Raw genomic sequence first — 22,795 nt, forward strand, 5'->3', positions numbered from 1 at the left:
AGTTTTCTGTTTCTAAATCATCATTTTGGAATTCTTTTAGTTTATAAATAAACTTTGACATCAGAAAGTTGTAGAAGCAATACACTGTAATCCCATTAAAATTATACATGAAAAATTAATTTCTTTTCTTTTTATAAAAGAATTCCTTTGTTAATAGTAGCTAGGCATGATGGTTTATCCACCACTCAAGAAATTTAAAAGAAAAATTAAAGGAAAAAACAGTGAGAATCCTATCTAGCTAAGGGCCCCATACAATTCGGTTCCATTGATATGCAAATGCATGCATTTAATAAGGACCCACTATTGAATTTTGTATGTTAATTAGATGGAACTAATTAAATTATTAATTTTATATAGATACAGTGCGTATAACAACAAATTAAAAAACTATTTATTCTTTCAGATAGAATAATTGTTACATATTACTTTTTAATATATTTATTTATTGATTTATATCTAATAGGATGTATATTGGATAAAATATTCATATACATTTTTGGTACATATGTTTTTAATTTCTTAGGTGCAAAACGTGTTTTCACGTTTCCAATAGATCGTAAATTATTACTTCAAAAATTAGATCGTAAAGATGCTATGTTAGTTAGTTAAAAAATATATATATAAAGGATGCAATTGAAAATTAAATTAATATTTTTTATTTTAGTAAAAATATATAATATAAAGATAATTAGATATAAACTTTTTAGAGGAGCATTAAAGTAGGTGTTGAGTGGTGGTTGGTTCTGTGTTCCTTAGCGATTTAATTGCTTTATCTTCAAACACTAGCATCCAACCACAAAAAAGGAAAAGAAAAAAATTAGAAAAGAATTATATACCAAATCAAAAGGAAAAGAAAATAAAAAATAATAATAAAAAAGAAGAAAACAAACAAAATATGAAAAAGACAAAGAGATATTTATTATTGAATGGAGGAAGAAGGGACCCCCCATCTCTTTCTTTCTCTATTTCATTTTTACAAAGTTTCTTAATTCTCATCATCTTCTTCGTCGTCGTCATCATCATCATCTTTTCTTTAAATAAAATTTTCAAATTGAAATTAAGCTTTTGGGTTTTGGAAGGAGACGTTTCCTCGTTCTTCAGCTGTTTGTATCTTCTTCTTCTGACACACTTTCAAATCTATCAAATGTTTTATATTTATATATAAAACCCTTCTTTCTTTTTAATAACAATAATAATAATAATAATAAGTGAATTAATATTGTTTTTATAGATCTATATAATAATATAAACATTTTTCTCTGTGCGTCTGTCATCAGAGTTTGGCCTGATAATATAATAGGTTTGAGTATGCACCCAAATGATTTTGGAAAGGGAAGGTCAAATCAGAGAAGTTCCCTTCTTGTTTTGATCTATTCGCAGGTACCTCACTCAAAAGCCATTAAAAGAGAAAGATAGAGAAGGAAAAGGTCTATTTCTGAAATACATAGTACTACTTGCTAATACTACTAACTATAATAATATACTCTCTTTCTCTTTCTCTCACCTCAATCAGACTGATCATGTATAATATAACAAAAATCTTTCTCAATTCTTTGCATTTAAACCATATATGAATCAAATCCCCACTGCTCACCTTCTGTAATTCCCTTTCCCCACTTGAAATTTTGTTTCTTTTCTTTATGGAATTTGATTAAAAGGCTTGTTTCCTTTTTTTTTTTTTTTTTTTCTTTTATGCAAGAAAATACATAAATGTGTATATTGGATTGGATAATGAATGAATAAAGATGGGTATCTTTTTCTCAGCCTTTTTAACTCGGTCTTTCTCTTTATTTTTCCCTTTTCAGTATGAGAGTTTTGCAGTAGAAGAGATTTTGGTCTGACAAAGAGCTTCCCTTTCTTTTCCTTTACCCTTATGTGAAGGGACTGATAAAGATCCAATCTTTGATATATATAAATATATTATTGTTGTTGTATAGTTGATGATTCATACATGGACAGGTTAGTGTGTTGGTTATTTGCTTTTGTTGTGTGTTGTTCATGTATTCCTTTTATTATATTGTACTTTAAAAACCATAACTGTATTTAGTTCTCTCTCCCTCTCTCTCAATTTCATGGGTTTTAGGTCATTGTAAGTGAAAATTCTTCTTTCTTTTGCAGTAAGCAGATCGATCATGAAGCACGTGCACACTCAGATTTCCATCACAACAGGTTCCAATTATATATAAACTAATACTATAATCAATTCTCTCTCTCTCTCTCTCTCTCTCTCTCTTTCTTTCTCTATCAATCTCTCTGCACTTCATTCTCTCTCTCCTACTATCCTTCTATCTCTTTCTTTACCTCTCCCTATAAAAGCCTATACCTCTCCATATCCTACTCCCTTTCCCCACCTTCTTCTTCTTCTTCTTATAGAGGATTAACAAAACAAAAAAATGAACCCAACAAACAAGAAACTCTTCTGAATTCTTCCAAGAATTAACCTTACTTATTTTCTTGAACTTGATTTCTAGGCCTCCCCATGAGTTTATTATTGCATAAGAGATCCTTTGATCTTTTCTCATTCTTTTCTTGTCTCTTCACTTCCAACAGGCTTTTACTGACAAGTGATAAGCTTTTTCTTTGATGGGTTGATCTGCAAAAATCAACACTTGTTGAGGTATGTTTATACAATTCAGAGCATGAAATGTGTATGTGCATGTAAAAGAAGAATACCTAATTAGTGGGATATTTCATGTGTACAGATTTGATATATGGATGTGAAGTTTATCTAACTATAGCTAACGTAGTCTCTTTTCGTTTCAGAGAAAGAAAGAAAATAAATCTTCCCAAGAAAAATAAACCAATCCGATGGCGACATACTTTCATGGGAATCCTGAAATCCAGGCAGCTGCAGCAGAAGGTCTACAAACCCTCGTACTAATGAACCCTACTTATGTCCAATACTCCGACACACCACCACCCCAACCATCTAGCAACCTAGTTTTCCTCAACTCCGCCGCCAGCAATCTCACTCCGCCACCTCATTTCTCCCACGCGCCACCCAGTACTCAACAATTCGTGGGTATACCCTTAGACCCTAACTCCCATGATACCTCAACTTTGCATGGTCTTGTACCCAGAATTCATTACAATCTTTACAATCCAATTGACCCTGCATCGGCTGCGCGTGAAATCCCACGCGCCCAACAAGGACTCTCTCTGAGTCTTTCTTCTCAGCAACAACCCGGCTATGGGTCTCAGGCTCAAGCGGTGTCTGGTGAAGATATGAGAGTGTCAGGTGGGTCTGTGTCTTCAGGTTCAGGTGTGACAAATGGGGTGTCAGGTATTCAAGGAGTGTTGTTGAGCTCTAAGTACTTAAAGGCTGCTCAAGAGTTACTTGATGAGGTTGTTAATGTTAATAACAATGGGCTTAAGAGTGAATTATCCAAGAAAGGTAATAATGGGATTATTAGTAACAACAGCAACAAGGCTCTTGGAGAATCATCAGCTGGTGAAGGGTCAGCTGGTGGTGGTGGAGATTCCGGCGCCGGAGGGAAGCGTGGAGCAGAGCTCTCTACAGCTGAGAGGCAAGAAATTCAGATGAAGAAGGCTAAGCTGATTAGCATGCTTGATGAGGTGTGTGGTAGTTTGTTTATATAAATATTTTTGACTCTGAGCTTTTGTTGAGTGTGTAGAAATAAAAGAGTTGCCAAGATTACGAGGGACTTTGATTTGGGTCTCTATCATTAGAACAGACGCGTCAGGGAAATCGAGTGTCCAAAATCTCAATCTTAGTTTTCTTTTCATCGACTAGTATCTCCTTTGTTTTTAAATGGTATTCTAAGTGTCAGCTTTTCTTGGAATCTCATTTTCATTCAAAAAGCATATCCCTTTTTCTTGAATTGAAAGAGCTAAAATCTGGTTTTCAATTTTCTATTTGATAAGATATAAAGCTTGACGTCAACTTTTGCATTCGTTTGATCCCTTTTTATCTTAAAATAAGTGAAGAAAATTGGGTTAATTAATTTTGACAAGGTAACAGAGGGTTTCCATAATTGAATGATACTAACCTTTTTCTTTCACAACACAGCTAATATCATTTTCCTTTTGATGTGAAGGTGGAGCAGAGGTACAGGCAATATCACCATCAGATGCAGATAGTGATATCTTCATTTGAGCAAGCGGCAGGAATTGGTTCTGCAAAAACATACACTGCCCTTGCACTCCAAACTATCTCCAAGCAATTCAGGTGCTTAAAAGATGCGATAACAGGTCAAATTAAAGCTGCAAACAAGAGCCTAGGAGAAGAAGATTGCCTTGGAGGTAAGCTTGAAGGTTCCAGGCTCAAATTCGTCGATCATCATCTTCGACAACAGCGAGCACTTCAACAATTGGGAATGATCCAGCACAATGCTTGGAGACCCCAAAGAGGATTGCCTGAAAGATCAGTTTCAGTTCTTCGCGCCTGGCTCTTCGAGCACTTTCTCCACCCGTAAGTACTTTAAAGTTTGATGAAGTCGCCCTTTTCCCCCATTTTCATTTGCTTACAGTTTCCAATCTGTATACTTTGCTGTTTCAGTTATCCCAAAGATTCTGATAAGCATATGCTTGCCAAACAGACAGGGCTTACTAGGAGCCAGGTGTGCACCTAACTCTGTACTTCTGCTCCTGCTTTCTCAATTATGGGAAATGATCAGTTTAATTCTGATTATTTGATTGTTCCGTTTACGTATTACTCAGGTGTCTAATTGGTTTATAAACGCTCGAGTTCGGCTTTGGAAGCCGATGGTTGAAGAAATGTATTTGGAGGAAATTAAGGAGCAAGAAAGGAATGGTTCAGATGACAAAACAAGCAAGAGTGAACAGAATGAAAATGCAGCTCCCAAGTCAGTTCTGCAAGAAAAAGGTTCAGCTGTTGAGAATCAGACTAAAAGTTTCAAGTCTCTGGACGGCTCTCCAAACCATAATGCACCTTCTGCAGTTTCAGTGTCTACAGCTTCGACATCTCCCATAGGAGGAAATGTACGAAACCAGTCTGGATTCTCTCTCATAGGGTCATCAGAATTAGAAGGAATCACACAAGGAAGTCCAAAAAGACATAGAAGCACTGAAATGATCCAATCCCCAACAAGTGTTCCATCCATAAACATGGATATCAAGCCAGGCGAGATGAACAATGATCAGATTTCGATGAAGTTTGGCAGCGAGAGGCAGAATAGGGATGGGTACTCATTCATTGGAGGCCAAACCAACTTCATTGGAGGTTTCGGACAATACCCAATTGGAGATCTTGGAAGGTTTGACACGGAACAGTTCACACCAAGGTTTTCAGGGAACGGTGTTTCTCTCACTCTCGGTCTGCCCCATTGTGAAAACCTATCTATGTCAGGTACCCATGAAAGTTTTCTCCCCAGTCAGAACATTCAATTGGGAAGAAGAGTAGAAATTAGTGAACCGAATGAGTTCGGAGGCATTAACACATCCACACCTCACTCGTCAACTGCCTACGAGAGTATCAACATTCAGAACAGAAAGAGGTTTGCAGCACAATTGCTACCTGACTTTGTGGCCTGATAATCATAGGAGGCCATGAAGTAGTAACTACAGGAAGGTTTCATGGCTTCAGGATCTCTTTTCACTATTTCTTGCTGTTCCAACCATTAGTAGGGACAAAGGACAATGCATGGTGTAGTGTAAAGAAAGAAGAAAATTTACATAGTATAGGTCTATACTTTGGCATAGAACCATTGAGTTCTTAGACAGCTTAGGATTTGAGAGTATATGGGTTGAGGTTTGTATATTATTTTTGTAAGTTTTGGAGATGGATAGATGGATTGATGTCATAAAAATTAGCTATTGGGGTATACTAATATATATAAATATTACATAAATATTGATTGTGAGCAAATATGGTGTCAACTGTATTTTATCAAATAAAGACAATCAGGAACCATAATGCTCAGTTGGTAGCAAACTACAAATAGAATGGTGTCTCTTTCAATAATCCATGGCTTCACTACAACTGTTTATTGCACTTCGATTCAGTTCATACTCTGCAGCAAGCCGGCAACCTGTAATTTTACCTTCATTCTTGGAAGGAAATCCATAATCTGCTCAAGCTGAGAACTTCAATTCTTAAGCCATTGGAGTGTCTTCTTAGTCTTAAAAGATGCAAGATTATTGCTGTACTACAAAGTAAATATTAAACAGAATTGCATCTGGTAATCTGGCATTATCTGAGCACCATTCATCAAGAATTTAAGAACACATACTGAAGGAATAAATACTAAGAACCCATCATAATATTCTTTCAGAAGTTCAAAATCAAGATGTTATCCTCATCCAGAAGCCTTAAGAAGAATCAACTTTCTGACACTAAATTTAAATCACTGTGACCATCAATATCACATCAGACTAAGGCTACAGAGACAAGTCTCCATTGTCAGAAAACATAAACTTTTTGGATGCATGTATAGTATCCTAGGAGATAAGATGGGTAGATGAGGAACCTCAAAAAGGACTTTTGCTCTAGAAAAGTTGGAAAGATACTGAGGCAGCAAAATGAAGTCAGCAAGAGTTAGATATGATATTAAAATAATCAATCCACAGGTTGCAAAATCATTGTCTAATTGAAGAAGAAAAAGGGAAGGAAAAAAATAATTATTTTACTAGTATATAAATATACTAAAGGGATCAGATATATAGGCACAAAATGTTTGTTTATTTATAAAGATTGCTTGTTTGGCAAGGACATTGATTTCTTTGACCAAAACTACTATTATATGACTAGCACAATTATACTAGTTCTATACTTGTTCATGTGTGATAAGCAGCACAATTATACTTATTCAGGTATAGTACAATTATACAGATTCCATATTGACCTAGATATCACAAGTTTCTAGTATTGAAACAGTCACTAGCTAAAAAGGGGAAGGCTGCATATATCTCTGACTCTTCTTCAGAGTTTGTAATACAACATATCTAGTACTGTATTAGGACATCCCATGATCATTCACAGGCAAACCCCAAAGGCAACAGTACATTTTAATATAATATTAGCTTTTGTCATGGCTTAGGACATAATGTTCTGCTAATAATAGATCTATTTATGTCACTATCTCCTTGAGAATATCAACAACTAACATGACAATAACCCACTAAGAAAAATTTCTCTAATCCAATGAATTAGCATTAGTTTTTGATTATCCACTTAGCTAATCTAATTTCTAACTGAGTATCTCATGTCCCATGCCAGTTGTCACCAGCAATACCCATTCTTTATTTGGATGACTCAAATAGTGCCAAAATGATTGATCATGAATCACCCAAAATGTACAGCTTTATTCAATTGCTTTTGGTAGTTGAACAGATCATTGTGCTAAAAAGAAAAATAAAGATGCAAATAATTACTGAACTTATCATGCCTATTAACATATCTACACATCCAAATTTCACAGTACAAACTATAGTCTCCTCATCATAGCATAGTAACTCAACTGATCAACAGTTGTGTATGGAACAAGGACAACATTCATCAACTCACAGTTTAAGGATACCATCTCTACCAAAAAGAATAAATGAGAAACTGGGATAATCTAATTTGATGATACAATGCCATTAGCACAAAAGAAAAAAAAAAAGATCACACAAACTTCCAAAGATTAAAACAGCTATACAACATGAATTCATTTGATCTAGAATTACTGATATTCACACTTGCAGTTTTTACAATCAAATGGATCCTAGCACTACAAAATTTTACAAACCATGAAGATGCAGGTACCTAGAACAGCATCCATTGAAATGGAACTGTCCTTCTATATCAAGCTTTGACAGATTCAAATGAAAGGGAGCATAAGAAGTTACTCGGAAATTTAAGCAAGATTTAACTAAGCTATGTCTAATCAAAAGATAGCAAAGAGGTTACTTGAAACTATGACTGTCTGTTGGCAATACCATGGTTTCCCTTTATATCTGCTAGTCTTCTCTTGGCAACCTTGGATCTGTAACACCACACCTCAAATGCCTCAGTAAAATCTGGATAGTGAATATGCTCGTTATCTAACCATTCAGTCAAAATTTCTGCCTGATCCCCTGAAGGCAATGCAAGAATTATTGAAACAAATGCAGATTCCAAGGACTGCCACAGTTCCCCATCCACCTTAAGCTCCATAGCATGTTCATCAATATTAGACACAGCATCTATTGCAGGTTTTGCAACCCTCACAAATGGAAGCCAAACCTTCACTATATGCAACCGTTTTGCAGTAGGCAAGATAACAGTGCCATATCCTATTGCTTCCAAAACCTTTGCCACCACCTCAATTATCTTCAACTTTATCTCAATTATTTCAACCTCTAAACTTGCTTGGTCAACAACCTTAAGTATCTTATGTGATGCATCTACCCAATTGTTCACAAATTCAGACATTATGTCCAACTTACTTAATATCCGACAGGCCCATGACATATCTGACAGATGAGATTGAAATGATTGCAGTTTTCCAGATTCACAAACTGATTCTACAGCTTTACATAATAAAGTGTCCAATAAACTGTTAAATCTGGTGAGTAATCCCCCTGTAGATTCTTTAACAAAGGATTTTATCTCGTCATCAGCTGTTAATAGAGGGGCATCATCATCTTCCGTGAGCATGTATTCAATCTGTTCTTGTGCAGAATTTTTAAGGTCATTAATGGATAAAGGAGGAGATGATGTAGCAAACTGAATGGCTGACAGAAAAATCCTCCGTATAGCTGATGGATTGACTGGCTGGAGACGGGCAAGAATTGGCTCCGCTTTTGAACCCATGACTGGTATGATCCTTAGAATCTCTTCCTCCTCCGCTTCTTCCCAAGGGACTGCTTCCAAATAATATACACAAGCAGTAACAATCTGTGGGCACCCAAGCTCCACAGCCACCCGCAGAATACCAAGGGCATTCTTCACACCATGCCATATGTCCTCTGATGATCCATCTAAAGCAACATATAGAAGGCGAAGAAAATTGACATGGTGATCAAAGTCTGACTCTTGGCAATAGACTTCAACACAGTTCCGTGAATCAATGATCTGGCATGTAGGCCAATTCTCAGACAGGCGGTCAGCAAAATACTTGCTCTTCTCCACCAAAATATGGGAGTGACAATAAAACCAATCATCTCTGGCTTCTTCAGTTCGCAGCCTGACAACAACATCACTGGTTGATCTGTCACCAATCCTGCTCGGGGCCTTCATTTAAATAACCAGATATTGAGGGAAATTACATAAGCAAGTTAGAAAACTAGACATCTAAGAGTTAACCTGCAATAACTGAAAAGAGGAAAAACATGGCAATAATTGTTATGCCAATCCAAGAAATAGTAGCACAGCATTCACAATTCTCAGTATACTACATGCCAAACTACACTAAATAACTAAACAACGTACAAAATAGTCATATGTAATAAAATATACTGTAGCATAACAGAATGAATTTGTTATTTATTGTTCTCATTACATTGCGTTCCATTATGAACCACCAGTTTAAATTAAGGAGTGAGTTCATCAAGATGGTCATTGCAAGAGGGGAACGGAGAGTTACTTGTAACAAAGCAAAACAACAAAAACAACACGAAGAGCTATCCCCTGGTGTACATTCATATGTTTGAACCCAAAGAAAACAGGAAAATGCACTAGAGTCCCAGATTTAACTCTTGCACACTTTTGTTGCTAATACTAAAATTTTATGTTAATGATAATCAAGCAAGGCTCCCTACTCTCTTTGCAAAGGAATAGGAAAGTCATTATGAAGGATTTCTGCCCAAAGAACAGATGAACTAAAGTTTGAAGGAAGACGGAAGACTGAAATCCTAATTTGTTTTTGAGTTGTACAAATTATAGAAGTCAGGATTGGAATTTGTTTTAGAGGGAAAAAAGAAAAAAGAAGAAGAAGGTAACCTAAATCAGAAACACTACATTTAAATTATTTCTTCTTGGGAGGTAGTTCAAGTTCACCATCAAACAAATCTTCATCCCCATCCATGAACCTGACTCCCATTCAATGAACTTATCCAACTAAAGAAACTACATAAACCATAGACACCAAAATTACATTAAATTCAAATTTCTTATGACTTTAAATCCTTGCAAATTCAGGTATACCCTAATGAAGAAACAAGAGAATTTACATGCATGACGAAGATATAGAAAAACATTACAAATGAGAGAAGCGAAAGGCTTACATGAGAACCCATAAAAGCAACTTGCATTAACAAGGATGTCTCTCACGCATTATCGCTCCAATAAATAAATGAAAATCTACAGGTGGAAAAAGTGAAAGTTCATAGTGAAAATACTTGATTAATAAAAGTAGTAAAACTAGACATGATGCAAAATTATTAGACGCTATGTCCACTTTTAGAACTACCCATAGCATTTCAAGTCATAGATTTAACAAAAGGAAATTGCTTAGCTATAATCTAAGTAACTCATAAGCATTAATAACCGCTTTACTCATCAAAGTTTCCGAGATAACATTATATCACACATCACATATCCAATTGAATAATGGTAACATACAACCATCTCAAGTAAAAATACCCACATGCCTATACCTGCACAGGTTTTTAAAGCAAAAAATTTCTTAAGCTAAAAAACATAAGAAAAGAAAAAACAATCTTTTATATGTATTTACTTAGCGATAATAGTTCCCTACCAGCACATTGTTCATCAAGAGAGATTAATATCTAATGAAACACAAAACAGGAAGTGGTTTATTCTAAAGAAATAAACAAGCAAAAGGAGTATATACAAAAAGGTGAGAACTTTTTGTAAAAAATGGGCTAGATAAAGAAAACCAATCTACAGACTAGATATACATTTTGAATTTGACACTCATACATCCAACCCAAGTCCTTCTATACAACAATAAACCCACTTTACCAAATACCTAGAAATGCACCATCTTTCAATTAAATCAAGAGTTTGAAACTGAATAAAACATACTGAAGCATGGAAATGAAAAGAGCAAGTTGGAAAAAGAAAATATATACCTCATTTATATTGTTTCTGCATTGATTTTGAATCTGTAGCAGAAGTACATAACATGGTAATTGGCAAACCTTAACTGCTGGCTGCCTCTCTCTCGAGTCTCATCCTCTAGAGAGAAACACCGCCTCTCTCTCTCTGTAGCGTCAACTTCAAGTGGATTTCTGGGTGAGCCTATTTATTCGCTTTGGGCTTTATCCACCATCCTGGACTGCACTATTCATACCCATTTTAGCTTTTCATTTTTATTTTTATTTTTGTTTAATTTTAAATTACACTTTTAAATATAACCTTATCTCTCTTTTCATTCTTTTGGTTGTTTCATGGCACAACAAGAACTAAAAGTTCTTAGCATATAAAAGTGAAGTACGCATCTTTTCAACATGTTCATTGCAAGCTCATATAAAACAGTCTTTTTTTTTTTTTTTTTCTAACATGTCATAAAATTACGAAAGAGAATGACATATAAATGTATTAATAATGTCTTACTAATTATTTAAGTAATTAAGTTAATTTAGTAATTTATTAAATATATATTTACAATTTAAAATTTATTTAGTATAAATCTAATTTTAGATGTCCAATTTTATTAGAATTTTAAATTAGCAATAATTTTAGTTTAAAAAATATTTTAATTATTTTTTAAATATTATATTAACTAATAATTATATCTTTTAAATGTAATAATTTTTTATTCTAAACGATAACATACTAACTCTAATTTTCTTAAAATAAAGGTGTGCATTGCCCAAAGAAATACTTTTATTTCTTTATATCTTCTTGTTGCATATCATGAGAGGAAAGGGAAGGTCATGACAGACCGAATTAGTTATGTAAAATTTAATTGTTAAGATAATTGTGGCATCAGAAAAATGAGATTGAAATTTATTTAAGTCAGTGAGTGTCAGGCTTACTACGGGATTTGATAGCCTTACGCCTACCCATTCCCTAGTGCCGGTCATGGGCCCACAGATAGGGTCGTGACAAAGTTGGTATCAGAGCTTAGGTTTAGATTTCCTTCGACCTAGGCTAAGATTCTTGGTACTAGGGAGCTAGGATCAAGTATGTCTTATTGTTTTCATTGACTCCAGTGTCTCAGCTTTCACTGTTAGAGAGTCTGTCATTCTTTTCTTGTGAGCTTGTCATTGATGCTGTGTTGAGAACGAGCATTGTAGCAATGGGAAGATCTGAAGCGCGATAAACTCGTGTTGTTTCTTCAAATGATTAGTGCAAGCGGGCCCTTGGATGCTTCATTTGTTGTTTCGATTGTGGGCACTGCAGTCAGATTTAGTGCAGAGGGAGGTTGCAGTCATGTTATGAACTGCCTCGTCATCGCATCAAGCATCGCCTTAATGAGTAGCCCGAAGTTAATGTGTGGGAAGTCGAGCAGAGGTCAGAGTATTTATGGTTGAGTTTTGTGGTTATAAGAAGCTTAAGAAAGGTGGTAGGAGTATTTTCGGACGCTCGGAATTCAAAGAAACTTAAGCGAAGATTATATATTTTTATAAATAGAACAAGTGTTTTAAAATACAATATTGCACCCAGTCCCGAAAGCATTCATTATGGCATTTCACTATAGGCATACACAATTTCATTTTTAGGACATGCATCATACATCGTGCATTACAATCCTTGGTGATAGGGGGCATCATCACCCTGGTGCGCGATATTGTAAAATTTTATATAAAGGAACCATTAGAGATTTTACGATTTTATAAAGTATTATTTTTAGAATATAATAAATTTTTATCAATGATGATTATAAAGCGAATAAATGAGTAAACCTTTTAAAGTAAATGGTGTCAGCTTAGAATTCTCTGGATGACGAGCTGAGCTGTTGTAAGGGTGAGTCTGTGAAGCAGTAGGCCCCATGTTAGATTATAGAGAAGACTTATGGATTCCAATCGAAAAGAAAATTTGTATCAGGATGGCATGGTTTGTATCGGTTATGAAAACCAGATGGATGGTATGTCGTGGATGATGTGATGTGGATGTTAAGGATTTTCTGTACGTGCAAGGGACATGTCATTAGGAAGGGAGTTGGTGACTGGATTTTTGGCAGGATCAGAGTTGGCCCTTCTTATGGGGACCCTTTGGATTTGTCGGCAGGTTGGTGAGGTGGCATGCAAGTTGGACTTGCCACTAAATAATGTTCTTTGAGGTTCGTAGGTCTTTGTTGAGGAAGTGTATTCTCGATCTTTGCTCGTGTTGAACCCTCAGTGTGTGGAAGTAAGTGAAGATTTGGTTTTTGAGGAGCAGTAAGTCAGGATCGCGGATTCTCAAGTTCGCCAGTTTTGTTTAAGGATTTTGTCGATGAGTCTTGTGGTTGAGTTTATTCCTTCCGAGGAAAGTTTCCGAGAAGTCAAGGTTAAGATGAGAGGTTCCTAATTAGTTTCAGTCTTGAGTGAAGCCCCTTTTTCTTTTAAAATTCGAGGACAAATTTTTGTTAAGGAGGGGAGAATGTAATACCCGGAATTTTTATTTAATAATGATAATATTAATAATAATTAATAAATGAGTTTTTATATAAATTAATTTTAGCTTTGTTTTTATTCGGTTTAATTGGAATGATTTAAACGTAATTTTGAAAATTTAATATTAGACAAATAGAGAAGTTATTTCTATACCCAATTAGTCTGATTTTTAAGGAGTTAATTAAGTAAATTATTTGAGGAATAAATTATAATTTTGGTTATTCAAATTTTTTCCAAATGTATATGTATATATATATAAATAAAAATTATATATTGAAGAATTATGGAAGAGTTGTAAAGGATGTTTTTATAAAAGAAATTCCTTGCGGAAATTGGTTATTTAATTTAATCGTGTATTAGGACTAAATTGAAAATTTATTTTGGGATGAGGACTAAAAGTAAAATTTTATTATTATGGGGGTTTAACGAAAATTTGTATGTTTAGTATTTTTGTAAATAAATATGTCGGTCATGGGTATATTAGTAATTTTATATTTTCAATAAATCTAATTTGGCCCAAATTAAATAGTTAGGGGCTTAATTGAAAGGCTAAAGAAAAGTTTGGAGGTTAATTGGAAATTCTGCAGGGTAAAATTTTCATAATTTAAAAATTTTCATAATTTGATATGAAGAAGAAAGAAAAGAAAGGAAGAGAAGAGAGATATAGTGGAGAGAGAGAGGAAGCAGAAGAAGAAGAAGGAGGCGCGGCGTGGTGGCGGCCGGGGGAGCATAACCAACGGTGTCTGTTGTATCGGCAAGCGATGGCGGCAGCGAGGCAGCAAGGAATCATCGAAGCGGCGATTGGCGGTCGTTCGAGCCGCTTCCGTGCCTTATCGGTCAATCTCGGTGGTGATCGGCTTCCCTTGGCGAGAGCTTCCTTTTAGCGGTGGTGGCATCGATTTTGGTAGCCGGAGAAGGGAGTTTCGATGAAGTAGGCGGCAGCTGCGTTTTTCAGCTTTTTCGGTGAGCTCCGGCGGAGGATGGACGATCGGAGGACGTATCCCGACTCTCCTCAGCTCAAGCTTCACAATGGCACCGGTTTCATGGCGATCAGACTTCGTTTGCAAATTGACGGCCGAGATTGTTCGCAAATCTCTCCGGATGATCGGGGGTCAGACCGGAAAATCGAAAGCGGGGATCGTCATCAGCGCGTCCTTTTCGAGTTCGATAGTGTGTTTGGATCGTCGATCGGACTCCGGCGGTTGGAAGCGAGTCAACCGAGCGATCAAGCGTCTCGGTAATTTTTTCTTTGGCCCGTTGATTTTGGAATTCTTGGTTTAATTGTATGTTTATTGAATTGTGTTGAATATTAGAAAATATTATGTGTTAAAATATTTGTTGTCGGACTGCCTGCCTTAGTTGTGTTTTATGATGTGTAGCGGAGTCGGGAAATTAGTGAAGTCTCAGGGACTCGACTCCCGTTAAAATGAATTATTGATTATCCGGAGTGTTTCCTGGTAGGTCCTGGCCCGTTTTACAAGGGGTAAATATCCGTAATTTAGGAGAGGTTATGCCGAATTTCCGGCAGATTCCTAGAGTCTAATTTAAATTTAGACAGTTTACTCTAGGGTCTAAGTTTAGAAAAAATTTACGAATGTCTATTAATCATATATATTTTGTTACTAGATAATTCAGCATTCCCGCTAGCTCCACCCGAAGCGTAGGAGCGGACTGCGGAACATGTCAAATCTGTGAGTTAAAGTCACTTAATCGTTGCACTATTGCTAAGTCTGAATTTAATATGCTATTTTAGAAATTTATGCTTAATATGATTATTAGTATTGCAATATAAATAAATTTCACTTGATTATTAATTATTGAAAATAATAAAAATATTATTATTAGTAATGTTATAATAATACAAACGTTATTAATTTTTTCACACAAATTGCACGTTGCTTGACCCTAAATTTTTTATCTTTATTTCGATATGTGTTGAATGATTTCATTAGATAATGATATTTATTAAATGTGATAATTGCGATTTGGGAAATGGTTTTCGTAGAACATGCCACCTAATGGGGCGTGCGCACCGGTAATGATCATGGACAGGTAATAAGATTATTATGAGTTTTGCCCTGATCGAGCATGGCTCTCTGGGCTGAATTGAGTAAATTGCCGAAGGTAAGGTCCCTGGTCGAGCAATGCTCTCTGGACGCCGGCTTGGTTGGAATCAAGTGTTCAGGCTGGAGGTAAGGACCCTGGTTGAGCTTTGCTCTCTGGGCGCCAGACCTGTTGGATTAAGAGAACCGAAAGGCTACTAGAATTTGGGGTTAGGGTTCTACTGAGCCACTCGTCCCGTAAAAGTAAAAATATATTTTTATTTATTTTTTTTATTTTTTTATGATTTATATTTATGTTCAGGGTTTGATATACTGATTCGAATAATTAATATTTTTTGTGAAGACTGAAATAGTCTCTAGATTATTTGATTTTAACTCACTCTCGAGACTGAGAGTCTCAATTTATTTTATTTTTTTCAGATTCGTGACTGCTAGTCTTCCCGCGACTCTTAATCAGTAACCCGACTCCTTCATCATTGGGTGGTGTATTCGATTTGATATATTAATTTGTAAAATCTTAAATTCTCCGCAGTAGTAATAGTAGATGTATCAGTTGTAAATTTTTTGAGTTTCGGGTCTCGCCAAATTCTTCTGGCAGACCGAATTAGTTATGTAAAATTTAATTGTTAAGATAATTGTGGCATCAGAAAAATGAGATTGAGATTTATTTAAGTCAGTGAGTGTCAAGCTTACTACGGGATTCAGTGGTTTTACGCCTACCCATTCCCTAGTGCCAGTCACATGCCCATATATGGGGTCGTGACATAATCAATATAAAAGTAAGAATTGGTCCTTGAATTTCAAAGCTAATATCAAATTTTATAAAAATAAAATAAGATCCAAAAAGAAAAAATAAATTTTAAAAAATTTATTATTGTTAATATAAAGAAATATATAAAACAAAATAACAAACGCCTCCTTAATTGATGGATAGGGTATTCCTAATTTATGCTTCTTTATCTTTCAGTTATATGTCAATTGTTGGGTTTAGTAATGCAAATATTATTGTCAACTAAAATACAAAATCCTTTGTAGAAGGAATAAAATTCTAATAATTTTCTTTTGAATAGAATAAAATTCTTATAATTGAATAAGACTTTGACCAAAAAAACTCAATATTCAAACACAAGCTTGATACAGAACTGATTTATATATAATATAAAAATTACTGAAAACAATTGTTGTCAGATAGGCGTTAACCATATATTGGCATTATCATTGTAGACTTACATTTATTGTAAATAAATATGATTATTTAGTATATTTAATAGAAATAGTATGTAAAAGTAAAATAATTAATTTATTAAATAAAATATTTGGTAGGTCTTCTAAGGAAAGAACCGCCCACCAAATAAATGGCCAAAGTAGAATGAAAACCTCATTTACAACCCAAAATGTTGATTTTTAAGCAAAGAAAATTCTGAATTTTTAGGAGAGTGGAGTATAGTTTGCTTCAACTGTGGCTTGCTAGAGTAGTTTTCTTCAATTTTCTCTTCTTCTTCTTCTTCTTTTTTATATGGTCTAAAATGTCACCCCCACATTCAAGAAGATTTGCATTAAAATTTGACATTGCATTGAGACCATAATCAGCTTCATCTTTAGGTGCTCAGGGTGAACTTGAGTTGGGAATGAGGCAGATTGGCATGCCAATTGCTTCTTTCTATTTTAAATTCTTTTCTTTTCACCTTATTTATATTTATTGATTTATCGATATAGTATCGAAATATATTAGCGTATTTAATTTATATTTTAATTTAAATAAAAATTTTAAAATTATCCTTTTTCTCAACTAAAATACAGTTCAACACTCAAAAATGAAATTGGCTGAAAGAAATGCACAGGTATGCATAAACTACTTTTATCATTTTCATGGACTGGCCAAATTGAATTTTTTAATATATTATATATATATATACAAGTATTGAGCAGTTCAAAGTGGTTCAAAAGCTGCTGAGTACACTTAATGTAGTCTTGTGTATAAAAAGAATGCTTAACATTGACATTCAATAATCTAAAGATTGCCCTTTTCTAAAAAGAAAAAGAAGAATAATTTTTTAAACATTGGCATACGTTAATTTCAGTATATATATATATATATATATATATATATATATATATATATATATATATATATATATATATATATATATATATCCCTCCCTTATTTATATTTCATTTTTCAAGTAGTTTTTGCGTGATGGCCGTGCTCTAGAGCCATGACCAGATTCAAGTCTTCCGACCATTAATATGGCTTGTTATTATTATTATTATTTCTTATTTGCATAAGAATAAGGTTCCACCCATTAATAGATATTTAAATATGAACTTCTATCCGTATAAAATATAAATACCTAATTATAAATATATTATTTTCTATTCCTGTCTTGAAACTAATTAGATTATTAATATATATCATATATGAATCCATTAATATTATTATATACAAAAATTTATAAATATTTGACTGTTACCGAAAACCCTAACCACAAAAAGGGTGTTTGGTACAGTTATTGAAGAGGAGTTGATAGTTGCTTAGTTTCAAATAATTATTCTAGCGTGTTTAATAATTCTTTTTGAATGATTGCTGGTAATTATATCAATTTCGAATTATATTTTTTTTATGAATAACTTTATTAATTTGAATATAATGATTATATTCTTTTTTATATTTAAAATTTTAAAATAAAAACTCCAAAAAATCATGCCCCTCTCTTTATTCAATCTTGATATTTTTCTTTTTTATATTTGGCATAAGACTATTCTCTGAATTGTTATTTCATCAACAACGACCCACATGTATTATTCTTTTCCTTTTATTTTAGCTTTTATAGTTGTCACAGTTGTTTTCAGATTAAAATTTTTTCACTCTTGAATATCTCATAATAAATTATTATAATTATTCTACTCAATAGTTTCTTATCATTATTATTTTTTATTTCTATTTATTTATTAAATTGGTAACACTGCTATAAAAATAATTTTAAAAAATAATATATATATATATATATATATATTAAAACTATTAACAATAATAACTATATATAATTTTATCAGATACAATCATCAATTAATTATTAGCTATAATTATTAATTACCGACTACTGACAAGAGTTATTGAACAAATATTAAAAGAGAAGATCTCGTGGTTCGTGAATGGAAATTATTTTCCATTTGTGTTTTTCTTTTCCTTTATCCGAAAGCCAAAAAGAAAATTAAAAAAAAAAAGAAAAAGAAAAAAGAAGTTATCAGAGACTAAAGTCAATGGTTGAAAAAGAGAGGTATTGGAGAGTGAGTTAGGGTATGTGCTAAAACAGAAAGCGGATTTATGTGTTGAGTGGTAAAGGGAGTAGAGTGATGAGATGAGACAAACAAACAAACAAACAACAAAAGTGGATCCGGAAGCATCGAAATTCAAAGAAATATTATATGTTCTGTTCTGTAATAGCTAATTAATTAATTAATTAATATAATTTTGGATGACCAAGCCGACATTTTTGGCCAAAGAAAAACCTTACAAAGGCTCTGTAGAAATTTATCCAACACGCCATTTTTGTTGCAACTTGTAGTGGTTTCTTTTTTCTTAGCAATTTATGTTTCTCTTTCTAGACTGTCAAGTGATGTCCAAACTTGTGTATCTCATCAAACGGTCTCTGCTGCCTTAAGGTCTTAAGCTAAATTATACAAAAAATATATTAATATCATATTTGACGTCAAATAATAAATTCACTGAAAAGACACTGTCACCTGTTAGAATTAAATTGTTTTTTTGTACCCATCCGATTATTAATCTTAGTAAAACAAAGAAAAATTCATTGTGATATCTTTTCAAATTCTTGAGTTAATTAGCAATAAAATGGTTATTTATAATTTCTTTTTAAAAATAAATAGCTACATGGTAGGACTATTATTTAGAAAAATAAATAGATTTTCTTACTTTCACTTTTAATTTTCTAATTCTAAAATCTTTCTATTTTATACGCCTTTTATTAAGATATATTCTAAAATTTTGATTTTTTTCTTAATTTTAAATAAAAATTGACTCAAACCAAAGTACTCGATTTGGTTTGATTTTCGGTTTTATTTCAGTTTTACTCACCACTAATCTCTTTTATTTTTAAAAAATAGAAAAAAGTAATAAATTACAATCTAATTTGATTAATTTATTAATCCCCTCTGTTAAATTTTGGATTGATTTGAAGTAGCTTTCCAGATTTGGTCAGGGTTTCCGATCATCTTTTTGTTCTTTTGACTTATATAAGCTATTAACAATAGTATATATTGTCTCAAAGCCTTATTATTTGTGCACAAACTTTCCTAGTGAAAATGAAATGATATAATGTAATATATGGAATGACCATATTATATAGAGTAACTGACTTGAGTCTAATAAACAAATTTAGTAAAATATGAATGATATCTGATTGCATACCACCGCCTACCTCATTACCTTTTCAATTGTTTGAATACTCTTCGTTATGTTTAAAACTTTACCGTTAATACTTAGGCTAAATACATAAATACCACTTTGATTGGTTTTTACAATTCGTCTTTTAAACTCAATTTTGATTTATTTAGATTTCTCAAATTTACAGATTATTGTTTTTAACCATTTTACTAACAGTAATAATAAAAAATTAATATTCTCACTAACTGTGTTATTTATAATAGATAAAATATATAATTGAGCTTTTAAATTTGTCATATTTTTATAATTAGCTTCTAAACTTAATTTTGCTTCAATTAGACATATAAACATCATGTTTTTATTTATTACATTGCTTGTTGTATATTATAATTATTTTTTTAATTTAATTAAATAAAATAAAAAATATAATTTTTAAAAAACTAAAATAAACCATTATAATCCTTCAGTTTTTCTGTTATCGAGAATTTTTTTTTATGCACATAGGCGTAACTAATAACGGTAGCAAGAAAATGTTTAACAAATGATCAAAAAATGGGTGAATTTTGTTTAAGAACTAATATTCACTATTTTTTTTTCTCAATTTATATTATTTATTTATTTTATATTTTAACTATATTATTATTGTATTTGAAGTTATGCATCTTTTAAATGGTGTAAGATACACGCATATAACGCGTGTGATTGAATGGGTTAAAAATAATAACCTGTAAAGTTGAGAGGTCCAATTGAATTAGAGTTGACTTTGAGAGGAAAATTGCAAAAATAAAATAAATTCAAGAAGCTATTTATGTATTTATTTATTATTTTATATTATAAATATTATTATCTTATTCGAATTTACGCGCTTTTTAGATAGCATAACACACATGCGCATGATGTCTGTAACTGAATGGTTAAAAATAATAACCTATAAAATTAAGAAGTCTAATTGAATCAAATTCGAGTTTGGAGCGCTAATTGTAAAAGCCGAATAAATTCAAGAGACCTTTATTCTAATACTCTAATTTTTATAAGAAATACAAATATTTGAATATTTAATGTATAAGATAAATAAGAATATTTGGATGTAAAAAGTATAATTAGGCAATATAAAAAATTACGTATATACTTTTATAAAAAAGAATTCCTCTAATAATTACCACTTATATAGACAAAGTTATAAAATATAACTCAGCAGAAAGAACAGTGCATTCGATTGCTATAAATTGGTTTTATAAATAGTTTTAAACGAGTTCAATTATTTAAAAAATTGAATACAACTTTTTTCATGGTTAAGAAAATACTAATTAATCCCATAAAAGGAAGAATAACATAAACAGAAGTATCCATAGCAATGGAAAATGGTAGTATGATGATTAGACAGTAGCAATGATGGAATCACCAACCATTTGCCACAAAGGAGAAGTGGATTAGTGTTTTTCAGCCAAAAATAGCTAAAACCCAATTCCACTATTTTATAGGATGTGCGCCGCCACGAAAAGAGAGAAATTTAGGATTTATTTCATCAGAATATAATCACTGTAATATTGCTAGGGTGATTCTTTATAATTTTGGAGATAATTTCCATGTTTTACAATACTATGTTGATTTTTCCTTCTTTTTTTCAGTCTTTAAATTGTTGGGATGAATCATACGGCCGATTATAATTGTTTTCTATATAATATTAAGTTTGTTAATCTATTTAATTCCACCAAAAAAAAGTAATTAATATCATAAGTTTATAAAATACCAGTAGGGATAATATTAAAAAAAAAAACAATTGGTCATGCCTGATCATATTTTCAAGCTATTCCATTTATAAAGAAGATGTGACATTGTTTGCAAAATTAGAAAAAAAAGAAAGAAGCATATTAGTGACCAATAGTGTATTATGAATGAAATTTATTAGGCCAATTTATCTTTAAGAATATAATTAATTAGTTGGAAATTTATGATGCGTGCATGAATTCATGCATTTGAGTTGCTTATTCCAATCAAAACCAAAGTGAATGTATTGACCAGGGCACTTATAATGGAAGAAGAACAAGTAAAGCTGTATTTCTGTATAATATTTATCCTTTTACGAAAAGAATTGGGAGTTTTTCCCTATTAAACTATCATCTACATACAGCATAAATCAAAATAGAAAGATCCCGATATAATATATGGCAAAATTCAATCAATTCTGAATATCATAAAGTAATTAAAATGATATATCTATCAATTATTGATATATTATAAAATATCTTTTTTATTTTTTACATTTATTATGCAAAACTATAATATGGGCCATTAACTAGTGATTTAAAGGAAAAAACCAACCATGACTAAAAAGAAATACAACCAAGATATGAAAATGACAATGGATTATATATAAATAGTGGGGGCGGTGGTGAAAAAGTTATGATGAGTGAGTCATCTCTCTCTGTATCTATCTCTTAAGACAAACGATATGGCATATATAAGAAAGAAATAATTGTCATCTTATTTAAAAAGTAAACCCTACCTTTGACTGTGCTTTGTTGACTGGATAATTGCAAATGCCTCCCAACCAAATAAGTGTATTTTTGTGGAATGTTTTTGACTGGGAATGCCTTGTGTTGTGCATGTTTCATGGTCATTATTCGTAACCCACTATGCTAAATTAACTTCCTAAATTGATTGATGCAAATGTGCCCTTTTCTAGATATCTTTTTGTCCCCACATTTTTCACTATGATGCAATTTGCCTTTTCTTTTTTTTAATTGGAAAATTCTTGTATTGGATAACAATAATATAAGCCAATTTAGTAACTTAATTATTATATATTTAGATTTTTTTAGACCGGATAAACTATAGATTATATCTCTTATTATAAAATTGATCAGTTTTTATTAATGTC

At 32.5% G+C, this 22,795-nt stretch overlaps 2 protein-coding genes across 6 annotated transcripts; one reads left to right on the plus strand and one right to left on the minus strand.

Annotated features, from left to right (window-relative positions):
• The first annotated feature begins 1,167 nt into the window (after positions 1-1,167).
• On the plus strand, positions 1,168-5,944 carry LOC8259820 (BEL1-like homeodomain protein 1). Of its 3 annotated transcripts, none has more exons than XM_048379875.1 (8): positions 1,168-1,427; positions 1,806-1,959; positions 2,119-2,169; positions 2,551-2,617; positions 2,764-3,576; positions 4,059-4,432; positions 4,520-4,580; positions 4,681-5,944. In XM_048379875.1, the coding sequence occupies exons 5-8, from the start codon at positions 2,809-2,811 to the stop codon at positions 5,512-5,514; spliced, it is 2,037 nt and encodes a 678-aa protein (XP_048235832.1). In that variant the 5' UTR covers positions 1,168-1,427; positions 1,806-1,959; positions 2,119-2,169; positions 2,551-2,617; positions 2,764-2,808; the 3' UTR covers positions 5,515-5,944. The 3 variants fall into 3 exon arrangements, with proteins under 3 accessions (XP_048235832.1, XP_048235833.1, XP_002524053.2); XM_048379876.1 differs by having other exon boundaries at positions 1,168-1,380; XM_002524007.4 differs by lacking the exon at positions 1,168-1,427 and adding an exon at positions 1,451-1,599.
• Positions 5,945-7,604: 1,660 nt separating this feature from the next.
• LOC8284316 (BTB/POZ domain-containing protein At3g05675) lies at positions 7,605-11,302 on the minus strand. Of its 3 annotated transcripts, none has more exons than XM_048379877.1 (3): positions 10,978-11,302; positions 10,168-10,243; positions 7,605-9,256 (listed from the first exon to the last, which is right to left on the minus strand). In XM_048379877.1, the coding sequence occupies exon 3, from the start codon at positions 9,179-9,181 to the stop codon at positions 7,877-7,879; it is 1,305 nt and encodes a 434-aa protein (XP_048235834.1). In that variant the 5' UTR covers positions 9,182-9,256; positions 10,168-10,243; positions 10,978-11,302; the 3' UTR covers positions 7,605-7,876. The 3 variants fall into 3 exon arrangements, with proteins under 3 accessions (XP_048235834.1, XP_002524054.3, XP_025014005.2); XM_002524008.4 differs by having other exon boundaries at positions 7,605-9,175; positions 10,978-11,300; XM_025158237.2 differs by lacking the exon at positions 10,168-10,243.
• Between the last annotated feature and the right edge of the window lie 11,493 nt (positions 11,303-22,795).

The sequence above is a fragment of the Ricinus communis genome, chromosome 10 (genome assembly GCF_019578655.1).
Source record: "Ricinus communis isolate WT05 ecotype wild-type chromosome 10, ASM1957865v1, whole genome shotgun sequence".
Classification (NCBI taxonomy): domain Eukaryota; kingdom Viridiplantae; phylum Streptophyta; class Magnoliopsida; order Malpighiales; family Euphorbiaceae; genus Ricinus; species Ricinus communis.

Excerpts from the sequence above, each read along its gene's own strand:
- LOC8284316 (XM_002524008.4), bottom strand. The coding sequence starts at position 10,194 with ATGCAAGTTGCTTTTATGGGTTCTCAT. Across the intron at positions 9,176-10,167 it reads TTGCTTTTATGGGTTCTCAT|GCCCCGAGCAGGATTGGTGA; the intron begins GTAAGCCTTTCG and ends ATTTAAATGAAG.
- LOC8259820 (XM_048379875.1), top strand. The coding sequence starts at position 2,809 with ATGGCGACATACTTTCATGGGAATCCTGAAATCCAGGCAGCTGCAGCA. Across the intron at positions 3,577-4,058 it reads TGATTAGCATGCTTGATGAG|GTGGAGCAGAGGTACAGGCA; the intron begins GTGTGTGGTAGT and ends TTTGATGTGAAG. Across the intron at positions 4,433-4,519 it reads TTCGAGCACTTTCTCCACCC|TTATCCCAAAGATTCTGATA; the intron begins GTAAGTACTTTA and ends TTGCTGTTTCAG.